This window comes from Chiloscyllium plagiosum, chromosome 1 (genome assembly GCF_004010195.1).
Source record: "Chiloscyllium plagiosum isolate BGI_BamShark_2017 chromosome 1, ASM401019v2, whole genome shotgun sequence".
NCBI lineage: Eukaryota > Metazoa > Chordata > Chondrichthyes > Orectolobiformes > Hemiscylliidae > Chiloscyllium > Chiloscyllium plagiosum.
In genome coordinates this window covers 106,789,816-106,816,299 of record NC_057710.1, presented here as the reverse complement: position 1 = coordinate 106,816,299, position 26,484 = coordinate 106,789,816, and the positions used below count along the sequence as shown (strand labels likewise).

At 40.6% G+C, this 26,484-nt stretch overlaps 1 protein-coding gene across 3 annotated transcripts in view; it reads left to right on the top strand.

Annotated features, from left to right (window-relative positions):
- Positions 1 to 1,363: 1,363 nt before the first annotated feature.
- tbc1d19 (TBC1 domain family, member 19) overlaps positions 1,364 to 26,484 on the top strand; it is a 141,044-nt gene continuing 115,923 nt past the window's right edge. Inside the window, exons 1-7 of one of the 3 annotated variants that reach the window (XM_043693561.1) lie at positions 1,364 to 1,806; positions 11,362 to 11,434; positions 16,749 to 16,794; positions 19,139 to 19,214; positions 24,852 to 24,926; positions 25,035 to 25,098; positions 26,065 to 26,111. In XM_043693561.1, the coding sequence (XP_043549496.1) occupies positions 1,702 to 1,806; positions 11,362 to 11,434; positions 16,749 to 16,794; positions 19,139 to 19,214; positions 24,852 to 24,926; positions 25,035 to 25,098; positions 26,065 to 26,111 (486 nt within the window). In that variant the 5' untranslated portion in view covers positions 1,364 to 1,701. The remainder of the gene's footprint in view (positions 1,807 to 11,361; positions 11,435 to 16,748; positions 16,795 to 19,138; positions 19,215 to 24,851; positions 24,927 to 25,034; positions 25,099 to 26,064; positions 26,112 to 26,484) is intronic. The other 2 variants (XM_043693542.1, XM_043693551.1) reach the window with 2 other exon arrangements.

Genomic DNA, 26,484 nt, shown 5'->3' with positions numbered 1-26,484 from the left:
TGAAAGGGTATTGAGAGGCCTTTTTGTTTATATATAAACAGGTGAGACTTCAGGCCAAAGTAGTCATGTTTTAGAAGTGATCTGTATAATGAAAGGGGAGTAGTTAGCTCTCTAGTCCAGAACTAGTTAGGAGTTCAGTTGTATGTGAACAGGCTGCAAAAACTCTCTCTCCTTCTGCCCTTCTAACTTCAATCTGTGAACATTTGATCCATCTTTACTGTTTTTTAAGGGGGTTTGCTTATTGGGACTGCTGTGTATATTAGATATAGCATAATTAAGTCTAGTTTGGATAGACTGAGTTCTGTAAGGGTTCTTTATTCTGTTCTTTGTGTTTCATAGTGTAACTTTGTGAATAAATTTTTGTCTGTTTTAAAACTCGGTAGTCAACATAGCTAATTTACTCTGGGTAATTTTCACTGTATACTTATCGAAACAAATTGCAAAGTTATGGTCTGGGCTGCCTGCTTAAGAATGCTTTGAGTGGTCTGGCCTAGTCCACAACAATAGACAGATGACTGGTGGTGAATTTAACCTGAGAGTTACCACACCACAGGAAAAGGTGAGGTTAAGAAGGCAGGACTTTCATGGAAACCTCAGCTGGTGCAAGAATTGAACCTGAGCTCTTGGCATCATTCTGCATCACAAACCAGCCAAAGGTACATTTAAGATTTAAAATAAAGGAAATTACCTATCCATTATAAAATGCTAAGTATGTGTAATAAACTTCCAGATGGAATACTAGGATGGTACAGTGGCTCAGTGATTAACACTGCTGCCTCACAACATCAGGGATCCAGGTTTGGATCCACCCTCAGGCACCTGTCTGTGTGGACTTTGCACATTCTCCCTGTGTCTGTGTGTGTATCTGGTTTCCTCCGGGTGCTCTGGTTTCCACCCACAGTCCAAAGATGTGCAGGTTAGGTGAATTAGCTATGCTAAATTGCCCATTGTGTTCAGGAGTGTGTAGGCTAGGTGCATTAGTCAGGGGTAAATGTGGGACAATAGAGTATGGGTCTAGGTGGGTGACTCAGTGTGGGCTTGTTGTGCCAAAGGACCTGTTTCCCCACTGAAGGGATTCTAAAAAAGATCTTGGTTTATTTTGGAGTAAACGTGAACTTTGGAGCAAAGGATAGTACCAGTCAGGATCTATTTGTAAGGATTAATCTGCACTGGGAAGAAGCAGCAGTCAATTGAGTGCTGTGGAGGGCGGTTCAGAAGTGAATAATGGGGAATTCACACAATTATGTGGGGTTGGTGGGAAAGCGATGGTAGAATGTTTGGTGTGCTTGGGGGTGTGTGGGGCAGTGGGCATTGGTGCTTTGGGGAGGGGTGATTTCCAGCAGTTGAGGCAAGGTTGTGATGGTGGTTTGTAGTACTGGAAAGAATAGTAGGTAAGCCGCATTGATCTAGGATTTTGGGGCGGATGAGCTGCAGTGCTCCACAACTAAGTGGCTGTGTAGTTTACAATGTTGGGGCAAGTTCCAGTCCTGCAGTGGCGAGGGTAATTTGCATGACTTCAGGGATAATTTTGCAATGCTCCAGGGGTTGCTGTGTACGTGTGAACGGTCCGTGCCCGGGGTGCAGCACTGCTGAGAAGCAGCTGCCCGCGCTCGCTCTGCACTCTGGAAGGTTGCGCGGGCGGGCCAGTGGCGCGCGCTGTGACGGTTGGTTGCCCGGTAACGGAGTCGGAGCCGGCGGAAGATGGAGCCAGATTCGGTGCAGCGGCAGCTCTCGGTCACCATCGCTCACATCGTGCAGCGGCTCCGAGGCTCGAAACTACACTCGGAGCTGGAGCGAGAGGCGAGGGTGAGTCCCGAAGAGAGCCCGGGGCCGGCCAGTTGGCCATTAGAGACCGGGGGGAGGAGGGAGGCGACAACGAACAGCCTGATCCCAGGCCGAGACCCCCCCCTCCCCCCGCCGTCTAGATAGATAGATAGATAGATAGATACCCACAGTGAAATAAATGGCCCGACATTACACCTTGATCCACATGGACGTGTTGCAAAATCCATTGCGGGCAGAGAGGAAGCTGCACCCCTCTCTTCAGAAGCTCAGGTTTGGGTGGAGCCTGGGGACGGGGATCACCTCCATCCTCAATGCACTTTTCTAAACAAAAAAAAAATCCTGATGCACCTTGTTGTGCATTTACAGCAAACTCACTGTTTTCTCATCCCAGACCACTTCGAGTTTGAAGGTTTTTAAATTCGTGTTTGCTTCTGATAAAAAAAAATGTGGCGACTGTTTACATTATTAGGAACATCGTCTGATGGCCTCATTTGCGTGGCCCCATCCCTTTTTCTAAAATGCTTTAATTTTGGGCGTAAACGATTGCCTCCGTTCTTGTGAATTTGGCCCTGGAAACCGGCATAAGGATTGATGCTAGTGATTAGTTTGGGTGTTGTGATTCCGCAGATTTAGAAAGGATACGCTGTTGCCTTACTGCTAGATTATCAATATTAATGGAAAAACATCTGATCACCAAGTTCTGTTCATCTTGTTTTCAGATCAAATGGCACGGGATTCAAATTCTATATATGCAGTCCCACCAAAGTCATCGTTCACCAAAATACTTTGGACAGCCCCTGCTTCAGTGGTGCTTTCCTGTTACCTGCTGTTGAATTGCAGAATTGACTAATTTCAAAGTGAACTTGTTGCATTTAAAAACTGAGTCTTTGTTTATGGTGTTTATCAATTCACTTTGTGTTGATGTCTGTTATCTCTTAGTAAGAGACAAAAAAGTCTGCAGATGCTGGAATCCAACTTAGACAAGTGAGAGATTGGAAGAACACAGCAAGCCAGGCAGCATCAAGAGGCGGAGAAGTCACTGTTTTGGGTGTAACCCTTCTTCAGGATTGGAAGTGGGTTTAAGGGGAGCTGTAGATAAGGTGGGGGAAGGGAGGGGGGGGATTAGGTGAGCACAGGTAGAGGGTATGACCTGGTTGGTCAATGGGAGGAATGAATCTGGTTGGTGGCTGGAAAGAAATGTGAATTGGAGGAACGGAAGGGAAAAGGGAGATGGGGTGGAAGTCCCAGATGGGAAGGGAGGTTATTCGAAATTGGAGAACTCAATGTTGAGTTCTCTGGGTTGTAGGCTGCCCATGCGGAAGGTGAGAAAGTGTTTCTCCAATTTGCGGTTTGATTCGTTGTGACAGTGGAGGAGGCCTAGGATGGTCATATCAGAAAGGGAGTAGGAAGGGGAATTAAAATCGGCAGTGACTGGGAGGTCAGGTCAACCCCTGCGGGCGTGGCTGAGATGCTCGACTAAACGTGCCCGAGTTTCTGTTTGGTCTCCCTGATGCAGAGAAGACCACATTGGGAGCACTGGATACAATAAACTAGGTTGGAGGAGAGGCAGGTGAATCTCTGTCACACCTGGAAGGACTTCAAAGTTTGTGAGAAGATTTGTAGCTCGGGTGCTCGTTGCTGTGGTTCTGTTCGCTGAGCTGGAAGTTTTTGTTGCAAACGTTAAATGCCGGAGGAAACACCACAGAAGCGCTTCACAGGAGGCTCCCAAGCACTGAGGATGTCACCTAGACAGGGGACGAAACGTTTGCAACAAAAACTTCCAACTCGGCGTACAGAACCACAGCAGCCTGGAAGGACTGTTTGGGGCCCTGGAAGGAGGTCAGGGGGTGGTGTGCCGGCAGGTTTTGCATTTTTTACGGTTGCAGGGGAAACTACCTGGAGATTCGGGGGGGGGGGGGGTTGGTGGGGAGAGTGGCGCAAACCAAGGATTGGCGAAGGGAACGGTCCTTTCGGAATGCAGAGAGGGGTGGGGATGGGAAGATATTCTTGGTGGTGGGGTCTAATTGGAGTTGGTGGAAGTGTTTAAGGATGGCTTAGTAAGGCAGCAACACCAGGACGATGAGTATGTTTGGAGAGTTGTAGAATGAAATACAGGTCAAGCAGTTTGTGATGAGTAAAAGCACTTTTTTGTCTTTAGTTATTGTTTCTGAAAACTGTATGATTATATCCGTTTTTGATAGTATGTATACTTACAATTTATTTACATTTTTTAAAGTTTTGCCCTAAATTTTAATTGAAATATGATTTTGGAGATATTTGCTACTTATCTGTTTTTTTCTGTTATCAAAATAAAACCAAAGAACTGCAAATGTTGCAATCTGAAACAAAAGTACAAAGCACTGGAGAAATACAGCAGGTTTGGCAGCAACTGTAGAGAGAAACAGTTAATGTTTCATGTCCAGTGACCCTCCAACAGAAGTGAAAATAACAGGGAAAGGGAAGTCTTCATGCTGAAAATAGGTTGGGGGAATGAATAGAATATGTGGAGGTGGCTCCCAGAGAGAGAGGAAAAAAAAGATTGGCAAACATAAAGATTGCTGATGATGAAGATGGTTGGCACAGTGATTAGCACTACTGCCTCACAGTGCAAGGGACTCAGATTTGTATCCAGTCTTTGGGGACTGTGTGGAGTTTGCAAGTTCTCCCCATGTGTATGGGGTTTTTCTCTGGTGCTCAGGTTGCCTCCCACAGTCCAATGATTGCTGGTTGGTGCATTCATCTTACTAAATTGCCCTGGTGTTCAGGGATGTACAAGTTAGGTGATTTGGCCATGTGGTAAAACCCCATGTAAGGTTACAGGCATAAGGTGGGGGAATGGTGTGGGTCCTCGAATATCAGTGCAGACTTGATAGGCTATCTGCACTCTACGGATTCTCCCCACCCATGCTGCCTTCTGCAAGGACCGTTCCCGTTGCCAATCCTTAATTCGTGCAACTCTCCCCACCAACCCTCCCAGCAAACCTCCAGGCAGCTTCCCCTGCAACCATAAATGGCCTCTATCTGCACTCTATGATTCTATGATAAGCTGAGAGATGGAGGTGCATGCTAAGTAGGTTGTTAACGAGAAGTGTTAATGGTTGAAAATTACTTCACTGTACGGGGAGCAACCCATAGGAACAAACAGTGTGGGGGAAGGGTAATGAACAGAGAGGAGGGTATTAATGTTCTGAAATTGTTAAACTTAATGTTGAGTCTCGAAGGTTGTAAGGTACCCAGGTGGAAGATGATGTGTTGTACCTCTAGCTTATGTTGAGCCTCCCTGGAGCTCTGCAGCATACCTGACACAGAAATGTTGGCATGGAACACTGTGGTGTGTTGAAGTAGCAGGCAACTGAAAACCTAAGGTCATTTACAGACCAAGCATAGATGTTCGGCAAAGCCAATATACAGGAGACCACATTTTGAGCAGTGAATTCACTAGGCTAGAATGAATGAGGTGCAGGTAAATCACTGCTTCACCTGGAAGGTATGTTTAGTGTCTTGATAGCGAGGGTCAAGGAGATAAACAGGCAAGGGTTACACCTTCTGCGATTGCATGGGAGAAATGGACTAAGGTGTCTTAGAGGGAACAGTAACTGTGAAATGCAGTGGGAGTGGAGGGGAATATATGTCTTGTGGTGGCACCTGTTGGAGGTAGTGCAAATGGCAGATTATGATTCTTTGTATACAGAAGCTAGTGAGGTGGAATGTGAGAACTAAGGAGACCCTATTGTTGTGGAAGGGAATGGGAATGGTGAGGGCAGAAATGCAGGAAATGGATCCAAAATGGCTGAGGGCACTGTCAACCACAGTAGCAGAGAATACTTGGTTTGGATTAAGATAGCCATTTCTGAGGCCTTGCATTCTTAGAGGAAGCAGAGTGTGGGGATGTAGAGTCAAGACAACTCTGGGAGCCACTGGGTTTGTAATAGATATCAGTGGAGAAAGTGAGGACTGCAGATGCTGGAGATCACAGTCAAAGAGTGTGGTGCTGGAAAAGCACAGTTGGTCAGGCAGCACCAAGGAGCAGCAGAATTGATGTTTTGAGGCTTATTCCTCATTCCTGATGAAGGGCTTATCTCAAAACGTCGATTCTCCTTCTCCTCGGATGCTGCCTGACCAGCTGTGCTTTTCCAGCATCACAGTCTCCTCGACAATGGATATCAGTGGCCAGCTTATCCCAAATAATGTAAGCAGAGATGCCAAGGAAGGGAAGAATCTGATAAACCAGGTGAAGATTAGAGTAGGGTGGAAATTGGAAGCGAAATTGATAAAGTGTTTGAATTCAGGCTGAGATAGGGAAGACACTGCTTGGGCGGCACGGTGGCACAGTGGTTAGCACTGCTGCCTCACAGCGCCAGAGACCTGGGTTCAGTTCCTGCCTCAGGTGACTGACGTTGTGGAGTTTGCACATTCTCCACGTGTCTGCGTGGGTTTCCTCCCACTGTCCAAAGATGTGCAGGTTAGGTGAATTGGCCATGCTAAATTGCCCGTAGTGTTAGGTGAAGGGGTAAATGTAAGGGAATGGGTCTGGGTGAGTTGCGCTTCGGCGGGTTGGTGTGGACTTGTTGGGCCGAAGGGCCTGTTTCCACACTGTAAGTAATCTAATGTGTAACATCACTAATTATACCATCAGTGTACCAGAGGAAGAGTAGTAGGGAGGGATCTGAGAAGGACTGGAACAAGGAATGTTCCCTGTTCCATGTAATGTCTTAATGTATTCTATTCACAATTGACATCCTGTCATCAACATAAATACCACCAGTTCCCAATTATTTTCATTTCTAGCAAAGGGTCACTGGACGTAAAATGTTAACTCTGTTTTCCTCTGTACAGATATTACCAGATCTGCTGAGTTTCTCCTGCACTCTCTGTTTTTGTTCTGTGTTACCAATTTTACTTCTCCATGCAAGAAACCTGGCATTTCAAACTAAGTAAAATTTGCATGCTCATCTAGGCAATTACTCCTTTTCAAATGCTGGATTTTCTAGTGCCAGAATATTGCACATTGAGGAAAGGACATTGGTGTCAACATTTGGTATTATACTGCACCACATTCAAGAATTCAGAAGCACTCCAGGGAAAGCAAGATGACAGCATTGAGGCAGCAGGAGGAACTGAAAAAATATAGGCAAGAAATTTTCATAAGCCCTTATATATCACAGCTACTTCATTGTCGAAACAATGTGCTTTTTAAATTTAAAAATAAGTATTCATGGGCATGTTCATGTCTAGGCTAGCATTTATTACCCATCCCCAGTCACACTCAAGAATGTGGTGTGCACTATCTTCTTTAACCCTGCAATCCTTGGGGTGTTGGTATATAAAGGGAATTCTGAGATTGTGATCCAGTGACTGTGAAGGATACAAGTTTACATCAGAATGGTGTGTGGCTTGGAGTGGAACTGGCAGGTCCTGGTGATCCCAGGCACCTGGTGTCATTGTCCTTTTAGATAGGAGAGGTTGCAAGTTTTTGCAGGTGCTGTTGAAAGGACTTTGGGGAGTTGCTGCAGTTCATTTTGTGCACATTGCTGCTACTGTAGTCAATGGTGAATGGAATGAATTTGAAAGTGGCGGATGGGGTATGTAGTGATTGGAACCAGGACCAGTTGGATCTCCTTGACCATGGAATCCTTGATTAGGTTTGTTAACCTGGGCTAAACAGGGAGGCCTAGCTGACAGATATAAACAGGAGATGAAGGGCACTGCTTGTCACTGGCCACTCGGGTGTTTCCTTTCTTCCTGATGGTGGAATATAAATAAAAATTTGCACACTTGTTGTTCTTCAATGTGTCTGAAACCTACACACATGACATGTGTGCCAGGGAAAAATAAGCACTACCGCTGTTATGTGGTAGCGTGGAAAAAAAACAGGAGGCTTCCCTTCACTGTTTGATCCCGCAGCATTGCCCTTTAAGAAGGGCACTGCTTGTCAAAAAAAAAATAAACAGGAGATTACGGGCACTGCTTGTCACTGGCCACTCGGGTGTTTTCCTGGTGGTGGAATATAGATAAAGATTTACACACTTGCTGTTTTTCTATGTGTCCGACACCTGCACACACACGAAATGGGTGCTAGGTAAAATAAGCATTGCTGCTGTCAGGTGGTAGTGTGGTGATGGTGGTTGGGGAGGGGGGATAAACCGGAGATTGGGATTTGAGGTTTGTCCTCATTTCCCTGAAAACTGGTCGAATGGTAGGATTTGGGGCCTGGCTTTGCCATTCCTCTCCCTTGTAAATTGTTGTTTCTCTGGACACAACTGTTAATGTTAATTGTTTTGTAAACTGTATTGTTTAATAAAATAAAAAAAAAAGGAGATTCAGAAGATCTCCTCAGTCTGGGGACTTGTTTTGAGCTGGCTGGTCATAGCCCATTTATAGTGTTACGACACAGAGGTGAACCCCTCCGTTAATTAAACCAAACACCCAGAAAAGCATGCCTCGCCTCATAATCTATTAAAATATGAGTGACAGAGAACTCCCAAATTCTACTATTTAATGAAAATAATATTAATTTATTTCTTAACTCTAATAGTGAACATTAAACAGTTGGGTTTTAGCATGCTGGGGCATAATTTAGACTGATTGGTTAAATTTGAATTGTTATCAAATAGCAACCAAAACTCAGGTATCCATTTCACTGCCAAATGTTAGGTCTTTCAATTTTACACTCTGGTACTGCTATCTAATCATACATACAGGTGCTTATAATGTCTCAGTTCAGAACACCATTCGCTCTCCCTTAAAGATACAATACATACCTTCAACTTCATAACAATAGTGCACATAAAGAGAAAAGGGCAAAAATAAGGAAATCAGGAGATTCAGAAGATCTCCTCACTCTAGGGACTGGCTTGGTGTTGGTTAGTCAGAGCTAAGGTATTGTGCACATATAAATAAAGGGTGATGTGGTGAGGGCATACCGACCTCTGTACCTCAGGGTACTAATGAAATAGGCTACTTTATCCTGTTGGCATTGATCTTTTTGAGTGGAAAGGTAAGATATCTGAGAAGTTTAAGCAACAGCCAAAACCAACTGTTCTGTGTTGTTACCATGCAAAATTAACATGAATGGTATTCGTCACTAACAGGATCTAAAGGATCCTGCTCAAGGACCTGTCCATCACCTTTCCCATCTCTCCGCTCCATCCTCCTCTCTGACCTATCACCTTCTCCCCCACCTTCATTCACTTATCGCATTCTCAGCTACCTTTCTCTCAACCCCACCCCCTTCCCATTTATCTCTCAGCCGCCCAGATCACAAGCCTCATTCCTGATGAAGGGCTTTGGCCTGAAACGTCGATTCTCTTGCTCCTCGGATGCCGTCTGACCTGGTGTGCTTTTCCAGCACCACACTCTTGACTCTGATCTCCAGCATCTGCAGTCCTCACTTTCTCCTAGCTTCTCCTTTGTGTCCGGATTTAGGTGTTTTGATGGATGTTGTGTGCAGCAGTGTTGATCTCCTACCTAACTTTTTTTTTAAATTGTATCATTAAAGCGTTGATTTCATCATTGTGAGTTGACGTTTCTGTGAAGGGGGAATCTGTTACAATCAAGACAAAGGCTTCTATTGCAGATAAACAACTATCTGTGGTCCATCGAAGTGGCAAAGTGGAAAGCCACAATCACATCATTTTACAGGATAGGAGTAACTTGCAAAACTTTTATATTGGGATTTCCCTTAGAGACGTTCTGTCTCTGGGGCTTTGGTTAACACAGTAGTTAACATTCCAGTCTCATTAGGAGGTACCTGAGGTATTGATTGTCTGGCTGACTTTGACTTCTGAACACGTTTCTGGAAAATTATTGTTAAAAAATGTCCTGATAATCACAGTCCTGTTTGTTGGGCAGTTTAATATTTTTTAGCAGCCACTAAATATACTATAGAAATGTATTAAAGTTGGCTTTTTAATCCATTTTTCTAGTGACTGAATCAATTAGAATGGGCAGAGATTTGCAGGTGGCTTTGGTTGGCTTCTCACAGGTGAAGGATGTGATTGACTGTATGTGTGACTATTATGAAATCACAGATCACCCGCACCGTTTGTGTGCCATAAGGACCTCCAGTTCATAAAACGTACACCACATGTGCAACCACAGAAAAATAATTATACAAGTGGGATGCCCGAAATGGTCTTATAATGACATGAGTGACTAGTTTACACCACCCCGGCAGTCACATGCTGAACTCGCTATCCAATGCTTCCCAGAATCACCCTGGAATCAACAAGATATCCTTAAGACAGATACCAACTGCTAAAATGCAATTCTTAAAATTCGTTACAAATGAGTAGGCCATCTGTCCTGCAGCAGGCAAAGATGGACAAGACAAGAACATGTCACTGTCGCAAACATGTAATTTTAATATAATGGATTTTGTAGATTTATAGATTTTTGATCTTTTAAAAAGGGATACACAACAATGCTCAAAAAAAATTGCGTGAGGTTTCTTGAGGATACAACTGCAATCAACCAGTTGGAATCAGACTATTATTTTGAGATGAATCATAAAATACATTTGAAATTCAGTGAGCATTGCACAACACAATTGAGATGCTTTAATTATGGATATTAATTTTAATTGCCACACAGTTGGCAGCTGCCTAAGCCCAAACTTTAAAATCCCCACACTGAACCTCCCTGCCTCTGTATGTGCCTTACTGTCAAATTTTATTTGTGAAGTGTCTTGGCATGTTTTACTACATTATAGGTGTTATTTAATCAAATGTTGTTAGTTATGAGACCCAGTAGCTTCACCAGACCTGGTTCTTTGTATTACCAATATCCTTTGAATGTGAGTAAAAAACTGAAAATGTGCAAATAATAATATTATTCATCATTGTTGAAACCAAAAACTGTTCAAAGTGGTGCAGATGAGAGCATGTTTTATGCAGCATATTTAAAAAGAGAAGTTGATTGATGTAGAAAGGGACAACGAATGTTATTGGCCAAAATGACAACAATATGGGACTAAGTGGGTTTCTCTTTTGCACTAGACCAAACTGCCTTCTTGTTTGTGGTATAGAATTCTCTGTCTGTTTGGTGACACTTAAATTTTAAGGTATATTTTCCAGCATAATTTACCAAGTACTGATTCATAGTACATAATTGTGGAGTTGGAGCTTAACATTCTATTTATCATGTTGAATACTCTGATTGTCATTTGTGACCAATGGAAGAGTCAAAATGATATTTGCAGTATACCGTGTGTTAGAAACAGATGCACATTTTTTTCCTTGAATTGCACTTTCTTAGTACTGACTTTGCCACAAATTGAAGTAAAAAAGTACAGTGCTAGAAAAGCACAGCTGGCCAGGCAGCATCCAAGGAGCAGGAGAGTTGACGTTTTGAGCATAACCTCTTCATCAGGAAAAACGTGTGCTTGAAATGTCGACTCCTGCTTCTTGGATGCTGCCTGACTGGCTGTGCTTTTCCAGCGCCACATATTTTGACTCTGATCTCCAGCATCAGCAGTCCTCACTTTCTCCCTGTGCCACAAATTGAAGAGTTGTCTGGTTTGTTCTGTTATTTTATGACTAACGTGGAAAGTCTTCACACTCTATGTCTAATTTCCAGACTTGCCTTCACAAATCTGAGGTTCGGATTGAATCTTTGAAGGAGGATCTGAAGGACTTCTTACGGAAATCAGGTTAAAAAAATCCACCTTAGATTTTTACTTTGTAAATTAAAACACTTCTACTAAAATCCAAAATGGTATTTAACAAATTAAGAACTGAAAAATAAATGTTATAATGAAATTTGTGTAAACAGCACTGCAAAAACCAGAATCTTTGATTCCCTTCACCCCATTAAAATGTATGTTGTAATTTTGTAAGTACCTTATATAAAGTTGATTTCCTTCAAAATATTTTAAATGCATCAGAGCAAATTATTTCCACATTAATTTATTTCGATTAAACCTTTGTAAAAATATTGTTTGAAAGAGAAATATGGAAATATAGAAAAAAACTAGGGTAATTCGTGGTCATAGTTGTGGTTCAATGACACTGTACAGTTAACCTCCTAGCTGCACAATGAGTGGGGCTCAAAGGTTTTATATATACAACATAAATAATTTTACTACTTATATTTCTGTTGCCATTACTTGACCTTCTTCTGATTGAACTTATGATCTTCCTGTAGAAGTTATTGCCTTAACCATCCTGGAACCTGTGCCTAACTTATTTGCTTATTGTGAAGAAATTAAGATACTACGTTATTTCTTCAGAAAATTAAATTGCTTGCTAACCTACATTTTTGATTTATCAGTACCATCAGTTCCTGGTCTGTAACACATATTTCACTGTATAAAAGACTATACTTTATGATATTGATAAGGATTGTGCACAAAGTAGTTTGTAGTATTTGTGTGAGTTTGGGTAGGATTCATTCAAGTGATGGTTTCTTTCCACACCTGATGATTTTAAAGTTGTATGTAGAAGTTAACTGCTGTTTGTTATAATAATAAGAAACAATATTGTTATAGATTGTGATCAGCTATACTGCTGGCACAGTACTACCATTTTATTTGAAGTCTCAGTAAGCTGAGATGGTCTGAATGGTGTTTCAAAATTTACTTAAATATATCCTCCCTTCTTAACTACAGTAGTTCTCAGTCTCCTGGAACTGCAGCAATGTTGCGTTTTTGAGTTAAAAATATTTTTTGCGTCATATCCTGGTCCTGCTCAGTCATTTAGATTTTTGAGACAATTTTTCGGAATTTGTCAAGCATCTGTAAAATGTTTTCTCGTAGTATAAAATCAATTGCTTGGACCTGATTTCATCTTGGTCTCTTGAGGTGTGAATCGTCTTACAGGTACAAATGGGAAGATGTTGGGTTTGTATAATACCATAATATAGTGAGGAAAGAGTTTGGGTGTTCATAAGATCCAACTTGATTCTTTGAGATAGCAACCCATCACTTAACATTACTCATATTCTGCCATTCCATACCCCATCCTTACCCCATTCCATCCCTACCCATTCCCATGCCTCCTTATCTACTATGGGCAGAACTCAGGATGTTTTGAAATAGACCATTTAGAAAAAACTTGGATGGAGTGAGAACTTTCCACCGCTTGGTGGAATTCTGACTTTTGAAAAATGGATTGAACAATTTTAATTTTTTTCATTCTTCACATGGACCGGGGAGCTGTCACTCAGCTTCTGTCTTTTGAATCTGCTGGAATTCTATTAAAAAAATCCATACTATGATAACGTATATTTGGAAAAAAAGAGCATTGAACCAAATAAAGGGGTACGAAGTGGTGGAGTAAGGTTGGTTGGATCGAGACATGGATAAAGGAGACTAAAAGCTTGATCAGACGTACAATTTAAGGATATTCTTAATGAGCAGAAGAGTTCAGGAAAGAAAATCCAATGTGCTATGGTTTGATTGAGATAGCATCCAGAAATAGTAGGGCAAAAAAGTTGTAGCAGGATGTAAAGTCAACGTAGTCTTATCAGACCATCGGACTATTCTCTCATTAGGGAGAGAGATGACAGCTGGTGATTTAACTTGAGTGTAATCGCAATTCAAGTAAGGGAAAAGGTTGAGAAGGCAAATGTTTCATGGGGATCTCAGTGACCTTCGGAAGTGAACCCATGTTTTTGGTGTCACACTACATAAAATGGAGAGGGACTTTAAAGAAATGCAACACAGGGGTACGGGTGTGCTTGTGCACAAAACACAAAATATTAGCATGCAGATGAGACAAGTAATTAAAATGGCAGTTGAATTTTTGCTTTTATCGTTGGGGGTTGAAGTTTAAAAATCGAGGAAACTTGTTACAATTGTACAGAATGTTAGTGAGGCCTCACTTGGAGTACTGTGTACTGATTTGCTCCCTATATTAAAGGAAGGATAAATTGGAATTGAAGGTAGTTCAAAAGAGATTCATTAGGCTGATTCCTGGGATGAAAGCGTTGACTAATCAAGAATGGCTAAACAGAATTTGTTAGAATTTAGAAGAATGAGGGCTCATCTTACTGAAACACAAAAGATTTTGAGAGGGCTTGCCTTGGTAGATATTGAGAAGATGTTTCCACTAATGAGGGAATCTTAAGGGAGTGCAGCGTTCACGAGGTTCACGAGGTCAATTCCTGGAATGGCAGGATTACCTTACACTGAAAGATTGAAGCGACTGGGCTTGTATACCCTTGAGTTTCGAAGATTGAGAGGGGATCTGATTGAGACGTATAAGATTATGAAAGGATTGGACACTCTGGCAGTAGGAAACATATTTCCACTGATGGGTGAGTGCCGAACCAGAGGACACAGCTTAAAAATACGGGGTAGACCATTTAGGACAGAGCTCAGGAGAAACTTCTTCACCCAGAGAGTGGTGGCTGTGTGGAATGCTCTGCCCCAGAGGGCAGTGGAGGCCCACTCTCTGGATTCATTTAAGAAGGAGTTGGATAGAGCTCTCAAAGATAGTGGAATCAAGGGTTATGGAGATAAGGCAGGAACAGGATACTGATTAGGAATGATCAGCCATGATTATATTGAATGGCGGTGCAGGCTCGAAGGGCTGAATGGCCTACTCCTGCACCTATTGTCTATTGAATTAGGGGACATATTTTTAAATAATGCCCCTTTATTCTGTGACTACTTCTGTCAGAATGGTGAATCCCTGGTATTCTCTACTGTAATGACTTGTGGAGTCTAGATCACTGGAACAATGTTGAGAGGAGGTAGATTTTTGAAATATTAAAGGTTATGAGGAGCTGGTATGAAAGAGTAGTTGAGGTCTGGGGAACATTAGCAATGATCCTATTGAATGGTGAGAAGGCTTGAGAAGACAAATGTCCTCCTCATCCTCTTATTTTTTGCATTCATGTATTTGTTCCATTTGCTGTTAAACCTCCCAACAAAATACTTAATAATCTTTGGGGTTGTTGCCTGTATTGCTTAGGTTGGGAGTCAGTTAATCCTGAATTTAATTCTAGCTTTGATCTGGTCTTTGAGTACTTTCCAGATTTTTCTTGGATCTTTATAAATGTCCATGGGAAGAGACAGGTGTATTAATTCCATGAAGCCCTTCCTCACTGAAGGCAAGGAGAATTTTCCGTGTTCTTTAGTTGGAATCATTTATTGTTTGATCTTAAAATAAAATTGCATACCTTGTTCAAAAGTTGTAATTTTAAGTTATCATTAATTTCCCAGTTCATAATTAAGTGTCTTCCTTCCATTTTTCATTGAAGACCGTTACTATTTATAAGGTGTGGAATACAGTGCCATGTTGTGTAATCACTGAACTCATGATTACTGGAGTAGATACTTAGGAGGCTTGACATTTCAGCCCTGAACTCCAACACCTTTCAAAAACGTAACTTACTCCTCTCAATTTGGGTGCTGCTTTATCAATATTGAAACCTTGCATAGTTAAATTTGGGATTAATATGGTCAAGTTTAGACTTATGCTTGTTTCAGCCACTTCACCCTCTCCTTATTTAAGTTGAACCCATTTACCAGACCATTAATGACTGTTTTACACTGGACAATTGAATTGACGATGTTTTACTGGCCCTGCACTAACCCCACCCCCCCATCTAAACTGGACTGATCATGACTTGCCATGACCTTCCCCTTTGAGACCGCCATATCCTGCCAGGTCCCACCCTACTATCTACAATTGCACCCTGTGATTGTGACAATTCCTTCAGTCACTGAATGCAATCAGAATAATCCCTCAACTTGAGTTGCTGGAAGCAATGCGAATGCCATGCATGACCTGAAGTCCACTCCTGGATCATGTATGACCTAAATCCCTGACTGAACATGTTGCACTCGCTGAATAGACTTTGTAGGATTACCTCACTGACCCTGGCCCACTTTTTCCCAGATGGCAGTGACTGAGGGATCAGCAAGGCCTGGACTAATTTTGACTGAAAACAAAAAATGCTAGAGATCACAGCGGGCTAGGCAGCATCCATGGAGAGAAAGCAAACTAATGTTCTGAGTCTAGACGACTCTTAATTACAGCTGAAGACTAGATCTAGTGTTAGCTTGCTTTCTCCCCATGGATGCTGCCTGACCTGCTGTGATCTCCAGCATTTTTGCTTTTAGTTCAGATTCCAGCTTCTGCAATAATTTGCTCTTGGATTAATTTTGTTTAACTGTCAGGACTGAATGGCAATTCTTAGAATGAAAATAGAGCCATCCTCAGATTTTCTGGACTAACCACCTGACCACTTGGGACCAAATTGCCAAACGGGAAATGGGCCAACTCCTGCATTAACTGGGGAGTCTGTTGATCTGGACTGACCGATAATTGCTGCTTCTCTTGACTGAAGTTTTTATTACTAGAGAAGGGGAGGCCTGGAGGCAAAAGCAAGTTGAGTTCAGAAGAAAAGAACCTTAGTAGCAGAAGGGCAGTTTAGCTTTTAAATCTTGTCTATCAAACCACTTCACATTGGAATTTGACTTATCAGGTATTAGTATCACCTGCAATTGTAACTGTTGATATCCAGCAGACTGGGTCTTTGCCAGACTGGAGATTTTTTTGGACCATGAGAGGACATGTGGCAGGGTCAACATGGGAGTTTTAGGCTGTTACTTTTTCTACTCTGACCCCTCTTCTAATATCTTGAAAGCATTGTCCAGAAATCTTCCTTGCCCAAACTGTAAAATACATATACCTCAAAAAAATGAATGTACTATGGGCTCTTTGGCAAACAGGAGGTCTTGCACTTCCAGACTGCAAAAGTTGCCGGACCAGAGAATGCTGGATTAGGGAGGTATAACCTGTATCAGCTTTAAAATTCTCAAATGTCCTCTTTTAAGAAAGTTGATTTATTTCAGTTCCTGGTTATAATTAAAGCCTTAAATCTTAGAAACATCCTAGAAAATCTTATCTAGATCTACTGTGTATTACCATCCATTTGAAGATAGGAATGAAAATCTTGTTATTTTTAGAAATAATTTAGATGTTGTTTATCACCACCTTATGCTTGTTTTGCAGGTTGGGAAAAGAAGTTGCAGAATGCTGTCTACCGTGAGCTGAATGTGTAGGTGTTATAAAGACTTACATTTCTGTAGCAATTGTGGTAAAGCATTGTTTATGTAAGCTTTCCCTCCCTTTCTTATTTAATGCTTTAAGTATTTTACAAAGAAATTTTGAATAAAATGACACTTTAAATTTATAATTTGTAAGTTTAATTTTGAATTTGCAGTGCAGTCTCATTATCCAGTCTCAAAAGAACGAATGGAAATTGGTCCAAAGTTTTCAAAATACTACCTTTGAGTGAAATACTGGAAAATGTATGAAATTCACCTGGACATGAGATATTGAAATTTCATTCTCCCCTTTGGTTCGACACTGCACCATAGTAAAGCATTTGAGAACTGAAACTCATGGGAAATCCGACCCTTTGTTAAGTCCCTTGGCATATGTTTGAGTTGTTCCACAGTGATGTTAAACTGGAAAAAGAACTTGCAATTCAAAAATTTTGGAAGCATTTGGAATTTTGAAGAATACTAATTTTACATAATATAGTAATGAAAATTAATTGTTTTTTGTTGCATTACAAGCAGAAGCAATTCTGGATTAAGCATCTTGTGGTATGTTGCAGTAGAGCCTAATACTAATTTGCACAAACAACAAGTGATATATACAAAACAAAGTCATAATTAATTGTGCCGTAATGCCAATGATTTTCCTCAAGAAGTTGAAGCATTTGCGCAATTGATTAGTTAATCTCAGTTGCAAATGACACAGAACTTGGAAATATTCTGAACTGAGAGGAGGATGGTGATGGACAAGAGGACATAGATCTATCAATGTTGGTCAATACATAATAGATGGAATTTAATGCAGTGAAGTGTGAAGTGATACACTTTTGTAGGAAGAACCAGGAAAGGCAATACAAAATAAGAGGTGAAATTCTAAAGTGATACGAAAAGCAAGAGTTCTTGGGGGTATAGGTGCAGAAATCATTGAATGTGGCATGGCAAGATGATGACTCGATCAAGAGGTATACAGTATCCTAAACTTTGAGTAGAGACATAGAGTACAAAAACAAGGCAGTTATGACAAACCTTAATGGGAAGACTTGTGTTAGTCTTGGCTGCAATTCTGGGCACTGCATTTAGGCAGATGTTCAGACTTTAAAGAGGGTGCAGAAAAGATAGATGAAAATGCTTCCAAGCATGAGGAACTTTAGTTATCTGGATCGATTGGTGAAGTTCTTCCTCTATTTAGAGAGAAGATGGCAAAATAATCATCTTCATGAAGGACAGACTGAAACATTGAGTTATGGAAATATCATAATGTATTTACCTAGCATTACTCTTTACAGCAGACAATCGCAAGAGATATTGACTTTGGCACATCTGTTCTGGTAATTGGTGTTACAGGTTATCTGAAATTACCTCCAGCACACAAATTTTATTTTTGTAGGTTCTGCTCCTACACTGTGGGAAAGATGCTTAATGTAAAAGAAAGATTACTTACTCTGACGGATCTCTATTTTTCATGTAACTTCACACATAATCCGATTCAATCATCCCACTAAACTATGTAGAGCATAAAGTTGGAATTAGAGGATGGATACAACCTTCAGTCGAAACAAGCTAGTGTAATGGTGCAGTTTGTTGGGCTTTGAAATATAGGTACAGAAAAATGTATTCAGCATCACCCATCTGCAACATCATGGTTATAATTTGATGTGCATCCTAAGTATGTAGTTTCCCAGAGTCAGTACAGACATTATTCCTGTGGCGTATCAAGGATTTGAGACCATTTGAAGAATAGAGTTAGGCAAGCTTCCATTATTAGTTTTGAACTTTTGGTCTTTTTTTTAATTATGCCATTTTTCTCGATATATTTTTTACCATTGACTATTCTTTGCAAATTTTGTTCACTTGCACCCTAATGCTGAAACAGTTTGAGAAATAATTTACAATAATATAATTTGAATTTTCACTTTTCATTAATTCTTCTATCCACTTAAGTTATTTTCTTTGTTGAACTTAGGCACAGTGTAATTTCAGTGCAGCTGGCAATGTAGCAGTTGAACGAATCACAAAGAATCAAGGCCAAAACAGTATTTTTTGTTTTATTCATTGCTACCTTCTTCAACTTAGATGTTTGGAGACACCTTTCCTTTGACTGGTTGACTGAAATGGGAATTTTGCAACATGCTGACTAGTGGGATTAAATATGGTGTAGCATAGGGTGACATTACAATAAAACATCGACTTGTAGTAGTGTTCTTCAGAGTTGTCTCCATTTAACATTTTTAAATTTTAATTTTGTTTATAATTTCTGAGGCTTTCAGGAGTTGTTTTGTTGTATTGCTTTAATCAATGAGACTGATTCTGGTTCTAATTATAAATGTTTTTCTTGTGCAGCCTACCCCACCCTGGTCATCCAGCTGCTCCACCTGAGCACACTAAGGAGAGTTTGATGTACTTGAGACGTGCACAGGTTGGTAGAGACAAGGTAGTTGAGTACAATTGGTGTAATGTAACAGCTATGTTTTAGGTTTTGCTGTACTGCAGAAATTAATTGGGTTTGGGTCTTTGAAATTGTGAGCATTTTCTAAGCTACTCATTTAGATATTGGCATACTTTCAAGAAAACATGCCTTCTATGATGGTCTACCTGAACATCCTTTTCACTACAGTACACTTAAAGATCTGCACTTCTGCATTGTTATACAGTATTGAAATGTATTGAAATTCAACATATGAGAAAATATATTTATTCCCCATAAATTTAGTATAGTTTGTAATAAAGAAAGGTTTTCTTCTTGTGACCTTTTCTATAAGTTGATAACGTTTAAATAAAAGTTTATTACTCAAGAAAATACCAAGCTTGATACTGCTGAAGGCAGAGAAGAAGATAAATGAAAGACCATTTTGAAAAATATATGAATCAAAAATAAGAATAACTCAGACCTAGTTTAGAATCAAAGAATTTTACAGCTTTAGGGGCAGCTCAGTGTTTAGCATTGCTGCTTCACAGCACCAGGTTCAATTCAAGTGTTGGGCAACTGTCTGTGTGGTTTGCACATTCTTCTTGGTCTATGTGGGTGCTCCAGTTTCCTCCCACAGTTCGAAGATTGTACCTGAAGCATATTCCCTGTTGTCTGTGCTTTCTGTATGCCATATAATGTCTCTGAGGGGTCAGCTATGGCACATTGGTAGCAAAGCTTCCTGTTAGGTTTTGGGTTTCAGTTACCTTTCAGGACTTGAGCACAAAAATCACCTCTGATTCTGAGGCATTGATGCAGTGTTGGGTGAGACGTTGAACTGGCCAAGCTGGATGGATTGACCATGCTAAAGTGCCCCATAGCATCCAGGGACATACAGGCTAGCTTGGGTAACCACAGTAAGTGTCGGTTTCTGAGGATAGAGTGAGATGCTGTTCGGAGGGTTGGTGCAGACTCAATGGGCTGAATAGCTTCAATCTGCACTGCAGGGGTTCCATGATTTAGATAGAGGTAATTTGCCTGTTCTGCCAATGTCAGCTTTGTGGCAGTACTACCTGCTAAATAGGATGGAGTTTGAACAGATCTAGCAACTCAAAAGTGAACATCCATAATGCAGTGCTGGCCATCAGAAACAGAAGAAATATTCAACCACAATCTAATTTCTTGATGCAGAATATCTGCCACTTCATTACTATAAATCTGGCAATCAACTCTGGCTCAATGAGGAGTGCAGGAAGGTATGCCAGGAGCAACACTGGCGTAGCTAAAAATGAGGTGTCAACTTGGTGAAGCTACATATAGGACTACTTGTATGCCAAACAGCAAAAGCAACATGCAGTAGATGGAGCTAAGCATCCCATGGTCGACGGAATGGATCTAAGTTCTGCAGTTCTGCCACAGCCATGAATGCTAGTGGATAACTAAACACTAAGTGGAGACAAAGGCTCCACCAACATCCTCAATCCTATGCTCAATAAAGGACTAGCCCAGCACATTAATGTAAATGGCATAGATATAGCATATGCAGCCTGAAAGCCTCTGTCTGAAGTGTCAAGTAGATAATTTATCACAGCCTCTTTGTGAGATCCACAGAGTTTCAAATGCCAATCTTAAATTATTCTAATTTTGTCCACATGATACCAAGAAACAGCGAAGGCACCAAATACTGTGAAGGCTGTGAACCCTGACAATATTCCAGCAATAGTACTGAAGACCTGTGCTCCAGAGCTAGCAGCACTCATCACTAAGCTGTTTCAGTGCAGCTACAATGTGGAGGAATGTGGACAGTTTCCCAGGTATGACTTGTCCACGAATTGCAGGGCAAATCCAACCTGACCAATTATAACCCATCCCTCTACTCAACCATCAGCAAGGTAATGGAAGATGTCATTGTCAGTAGAATCAGGTGGAGCTTACTTAGCAATAACCTGTTCACTGACACTCAGTTTGTTTTCTATCAAACCTTTCAGCTTATTATTGCACTGGTCTAAATGATAAAAGAGCTACACTTGAAGTGATGTGAGAATGATTGACCTGGATTTAAGGCAGCATTTGACTTGACTCCGGCACCAGGTAACCTTAGCATAAATGGATCAGTAGCAACCGGGGAAAACTTCTCCGCCAATTGGAGCCAGTTACAAAGGGTGATTGTTGTGGTTGTTGAAAGTCAGTTATCTCAGTTGCTGGACACCACTGCAAGAGTTCCTTAAGGTAATGTCCTACGCACAACCATTTTCAACTATTCCACCTGTAATCCTCCTCTCCATATAAGGTCAGATATAGGAAAGTTCTCTGATGATTGCACAATGTTCAGTGGTTTATATGACTCAAATACTGAAGTAGTCCATGTCCTCATGCAGCATGATTTGAACAACAGTCAGGCTTGGACTGATATGTAACAAGTCAGGTCAATAATGTCGCCAGTCAATGACAATCTCCAAAGAGAGAGATCTACACATCTCCTGTTGACATTTGGTGCAATTGCTGTTAGTGAATCTCTCACTACCAACATCTTGGTGGAGTACCATTGATCATAAATCTAACTGGTCCAGCCTTGCAAATACTGTAGCTACAAGAACAGTTTGGAGACTGGGAAAGTTTTGGTGACAACTCGTCTCTTGACTCCCCAAAACCTGCACCATCTACAGGCACAGGTACAATCATCAGATAAACTTTTCACTTGATTGGATGAGTTTGAGTTTGATTTATTGTTGTCACATGTACTGAGATACTTGATTTACATGCTACACAGGCAGATCGTACCATACAAAGTGCATCAGAGTAGTAGAACAAAATGCAAAATACAGTATTACAGCCACAGAGAAGGTGCAGAGAGAGAGATTAAAGTTAACGTTTGAGAGCTTCGTTCAAATGCCAATTTAACAGTGGAGCTGAAGCTGTTCCTGAATCTGTTTGTATGTGTATTCAATCTTTTATATCTTCTGGGTGGAAGAGCTTTGAAGAGAGTATAACAGGGGTGGAAAGGGTCTGTGGTTATGGTGATTGCTTTCCTGAGGCAGCAGGAGCTATAGATGGAGTCAATGGATGGAAGGCTGTTTTGCACAACGCCAATAATATTCAAGAATCTTGACACTGATCAGGACTGATTGATACCACCACATTCAACATTGATGCACAACACCAACAGTGTATGCCACCAACAATATGCATTACAGCAACTCCCCACTCCTTTAACAACCCTTTCCAAACATGTAACCTGTATCACCTAGAAGGAGAAGGGCAGCAGATGCATGGGAACATCACCACCCGGAAACTCCCATTCAAACCACCCACCACCCTAACTTGGAACTATTTCTTTGTTGCTTCACTGTTGCTGGTTAAAACCTGAAATTTCCTTCCTAACAACAATGTAGGTATGCCTTCAATACATGGACTGCAACAGTTGAAGAAAGTGGCTCACCATCACTTTGTTAGAGCAGCTAGGGAATAGGAATAATGCTGATCTAGCCAGCGATGCTCACATCCCAGAAAATAATTTTAAAATGATGTCCAATTTTACCCTATGTCACAGCATTTTTCCCTTTAAATGTGAAAATAAGTCCTGCACAAGTCCATTTCCAATGAACTTGTAAAGGTTTTTGGAGAACATGATTGCACCAAACTTTAATATATGTCTTCCAGATCTTAACAACCCCCTGGGAGCATATTTAACCTCATTGACACTCTAGTTCTTCTGTCAATAGCTTTAATCTGTGACCTCCAGTTACTGATTGACTTGTCCAAGAAAGTAGTTTCTGCTTATTTGGTGTATAAAGTCCCCTCATAAATTTGAGTATCACTGTTAGGTTTCACAAGAGCTTTCTATGTTCTATGGATAACAATCCCAGTTTCTCCACAGAACTGAACTACTTCACCTCTGATATTGGCCTGGTAAACCAGTAAATTGCCTTGACTTTCTTATTTTTGTACTTGATGCTGTAATTTACATAGCAACGTAGTGTAGGTGTAGACCATTTAGCCCTTGAGTTTGTTCCATTATGCAGTGAGATCATGGCTAATCTGAAACTTAACTGTTCATGTCCGCCTTTAACTTACATCCTTTAATATCTTTGCCTCACTGTTATGTCCAGTGAATGAATGTCCTATTCATAACTTAAAATGTGGACTGTGTTTCTATGGTAACCTCTGGAACTCTCTCACTTTTGAAAATGGACAATTTCCACTACAAACCCACAGACTCCCACAGTTACCTTGATGATACATTCTCATACCCTGCTTCCTATAAAGACTCTATTCCATTCTCCCAGTTTCATCTGATCCAATAATGCCAGCTTCTAAAATCTGGCCTCTGAAATGCCCACCTTCTTCCTCAACTGAGGATTTGCCACCACCATTGTTGACAGGGCCCTCAGCTGTGTTCAACCTATCTCCTGCACTTCAGGTCTCAACATTTCTCTTCTCTCCCACAACAGCAATAGGATTCACCAACTTCCATGTCCAAAGAATCATTAGCCACCGTTTCTGTTACATACAGTGGTATGCCACCAATAGACCCTTCCCTTACCAGCCTTCCACAGGGACTGCTCACTGTGGGACAGTCTCTGGTCCACTCCTTTTCCACTCCCAACATCTCCCCACTCTCCCATGATACCTTCCCATGTAATTGCACAAGGCATAACACCTGCCTGTTTACTTCCTCCCTCCTCACTATCCAAGACCCCGAACACATCTTCCAGGTGAAGCAATGACTTTTCTGCATGTCTCTCATTGTAATCTTCTGTATTCACTGCTGACAATGTGGTTTCTTCTCCACTGAGGAGACATGGTGCAGACTTGGCTGTCACTTTGCAGAATTCCTACGTTCTCCCACAAAAATGATCCTAAGCTTTCTGTTGTCTGCCACTTCAATTTATCACTATGTACCCTGGCCAACATCTTTGTCTGAGGCTTGCTGCAGTTCTTCAGTGAAGCTCAGCAGATGGAAGAACAGCAACTCATTTTCCACTTGGGACTGTGAAGCCTTTGGAACTCAAAATCGAATTCAGTAATTTTAGGACCTGAGCACCTTCTCCAATGTCCTTATCACCAACCTCTATGCATCAGGTTTTATCATCACATGGGCTGCCACCAGAACCATTTAATTCTTAGCTACTACTGGTCCCAGTAAGCACTGTTGATTCCCTCAGGCTGATCTTTACCCATTTCTTTGACCAACTGTTGTTATCTTTCTCTGCGCTTCATCTCTATCCACTGTTTACTCCTCCCCTTCCCCCTACCCAACTTCAGCACATATACCAACTTTTCCTGGTTACAACTGGTTCTGAAGAAGGATCACTGTATCCAAAACTTTAACTCTGCTTCCTCTCCATAGATGCTGCCAGACCTGCTGAATTTTCTCAGCAAATTCTGTTTTTGTTTCAGTTCAGCCATTATTCTTATTAATAATAGAATCATACTATATATATAGCTTTTGTTTTTTTCTTGAAGTTGCATGCCGTCAGACATCGTAGATTTGCTTTTAATACAAAAGGTACTTTTGGCATTAATGCATTTTAAAAAACAAAATATTTATAGGGCTTCATAAAGCTTAGTGTAGTGTATTTGTATGCAAGTTTTGCTCTATAATGTTCATGCGCATGTCTTCTGAAGTCTTAATACACTGTTTTGCAGGTGAACTGGGAAAAACGTGTTCTGAAAAGTTTAAACAGCATGTGTGCAGAGCTGGGTATTCCTTTAGCAAAAAAGGTGCAGAAAAACTAGATTGTTTTAGTCTTTAAAATAAATTGTTTACCAAAACAAAGATTGAAGCATTTGAATAATAGCTTATTCATTATATGTCCTTCCTGTGTACAGAGGTCAGCAGATGAACAGAAGGAGCTTTTAAACAAATGGAATGAGATGGGGACTGATGAACCAGGTATACAGTAATAAATATTTGAATGACGTGCAGTATTTAAAGACTTGTTGTGACATAGAGACTGTGTCACCTGACATTCTGCTATGTTCCAAATTGACAAATGTGTCTCTAGATATTTTTATCTATTTCTATTTTATCTACTTCTGCTCAATGGATAAATTTTACATGATTTACTTTGAATTTTAATTTTCATTGATCTCTTGACATTTTAAATATGTTGCAAAATGTTGAATCTTGGGGATGCCCACTGGAAAAATTAGTATTCATCTTCAAGTATACATTCAGAACCAGTCTAACATAACTGGCAGTGCAAAGTTGTATCTAATGTGGTTCCAGTGATTGGTATGAAAAATATAACGATATCGATAAGGAATTTTTTTCGAAGGTTGTGTGTAAGGCATTTTTTATTTTATTAAAGTGGTTGGAGTTTCCTTCTGTATCAAACCATGCTGTATCTGTCCTGGGCTTGAAGCTGACACTATGCTCGTCAAGTGTAAAATGTTCCATTCACCCAGTACTGATATCCTTTCAGGTAAAAACTGACAAAAATAAAGAAAAAATGTTTCAGACTTGATTTCCACCCCAGCAATTAGGACAATATCGTTGGATTTGGAACAAACTCATTACATTTGCCACAAGATGCCACAAGTATGTGTTAAGTTCTATATGGGTGATGCAAATGGAATTAGTCTCTTTAAGTGCTGTATGTTGTATGCAAACAAACTATCAAAGTTGCTTATAGAGCAATTATACAAAGATGGCCATAGCAGCAGGAAACAATTTAAAAACTGCTCTTTAAGTGAATTACTCATACTGTTATCTCTTATTTAGAGGAGTGTTCTGATGCTTTAACTTTCTCCAATTAATTGATTAGCTGTGACTGGACATTGTCAGTAGCTGCTGTTTTCTTTGTCTGCTACATATTGAAATACTGGATCAAAATTTTTGTGCATCATATTTTTCTAGATTTGAGCCATTTCCGACCAGTCTATGCCCCTAAAGATTTTCTAGAGGTAAGCTTTCCTATCTGATCTGACGACTATCCGCAATTTTTAAAATCACAATCATTGACCGTTATTTCGAGTGTGATATCTTTAATTTCTGCATCATAGCTTTTTTGATATTTTACTCTAAAATCTTAGAAAATAACATAGGCATGAAGCACTGAAAGTAAACAAACGTTGTTATCAGGATTGCAATTTTGTTATATGCTTTTTGATATATCCTTGTGAAAATTGTTAGCCAACTGTGGTGTTGAATATGTAGAAAATATGCATGCAGTACTCTTATGCTGAAAATCTACAACACTCCTAACTGTCCAGAAAGAGTGCAGTTAGAATGGTTGGAAATTTACCAGTTTTCGTGAGGATGCACACTCTGCACATG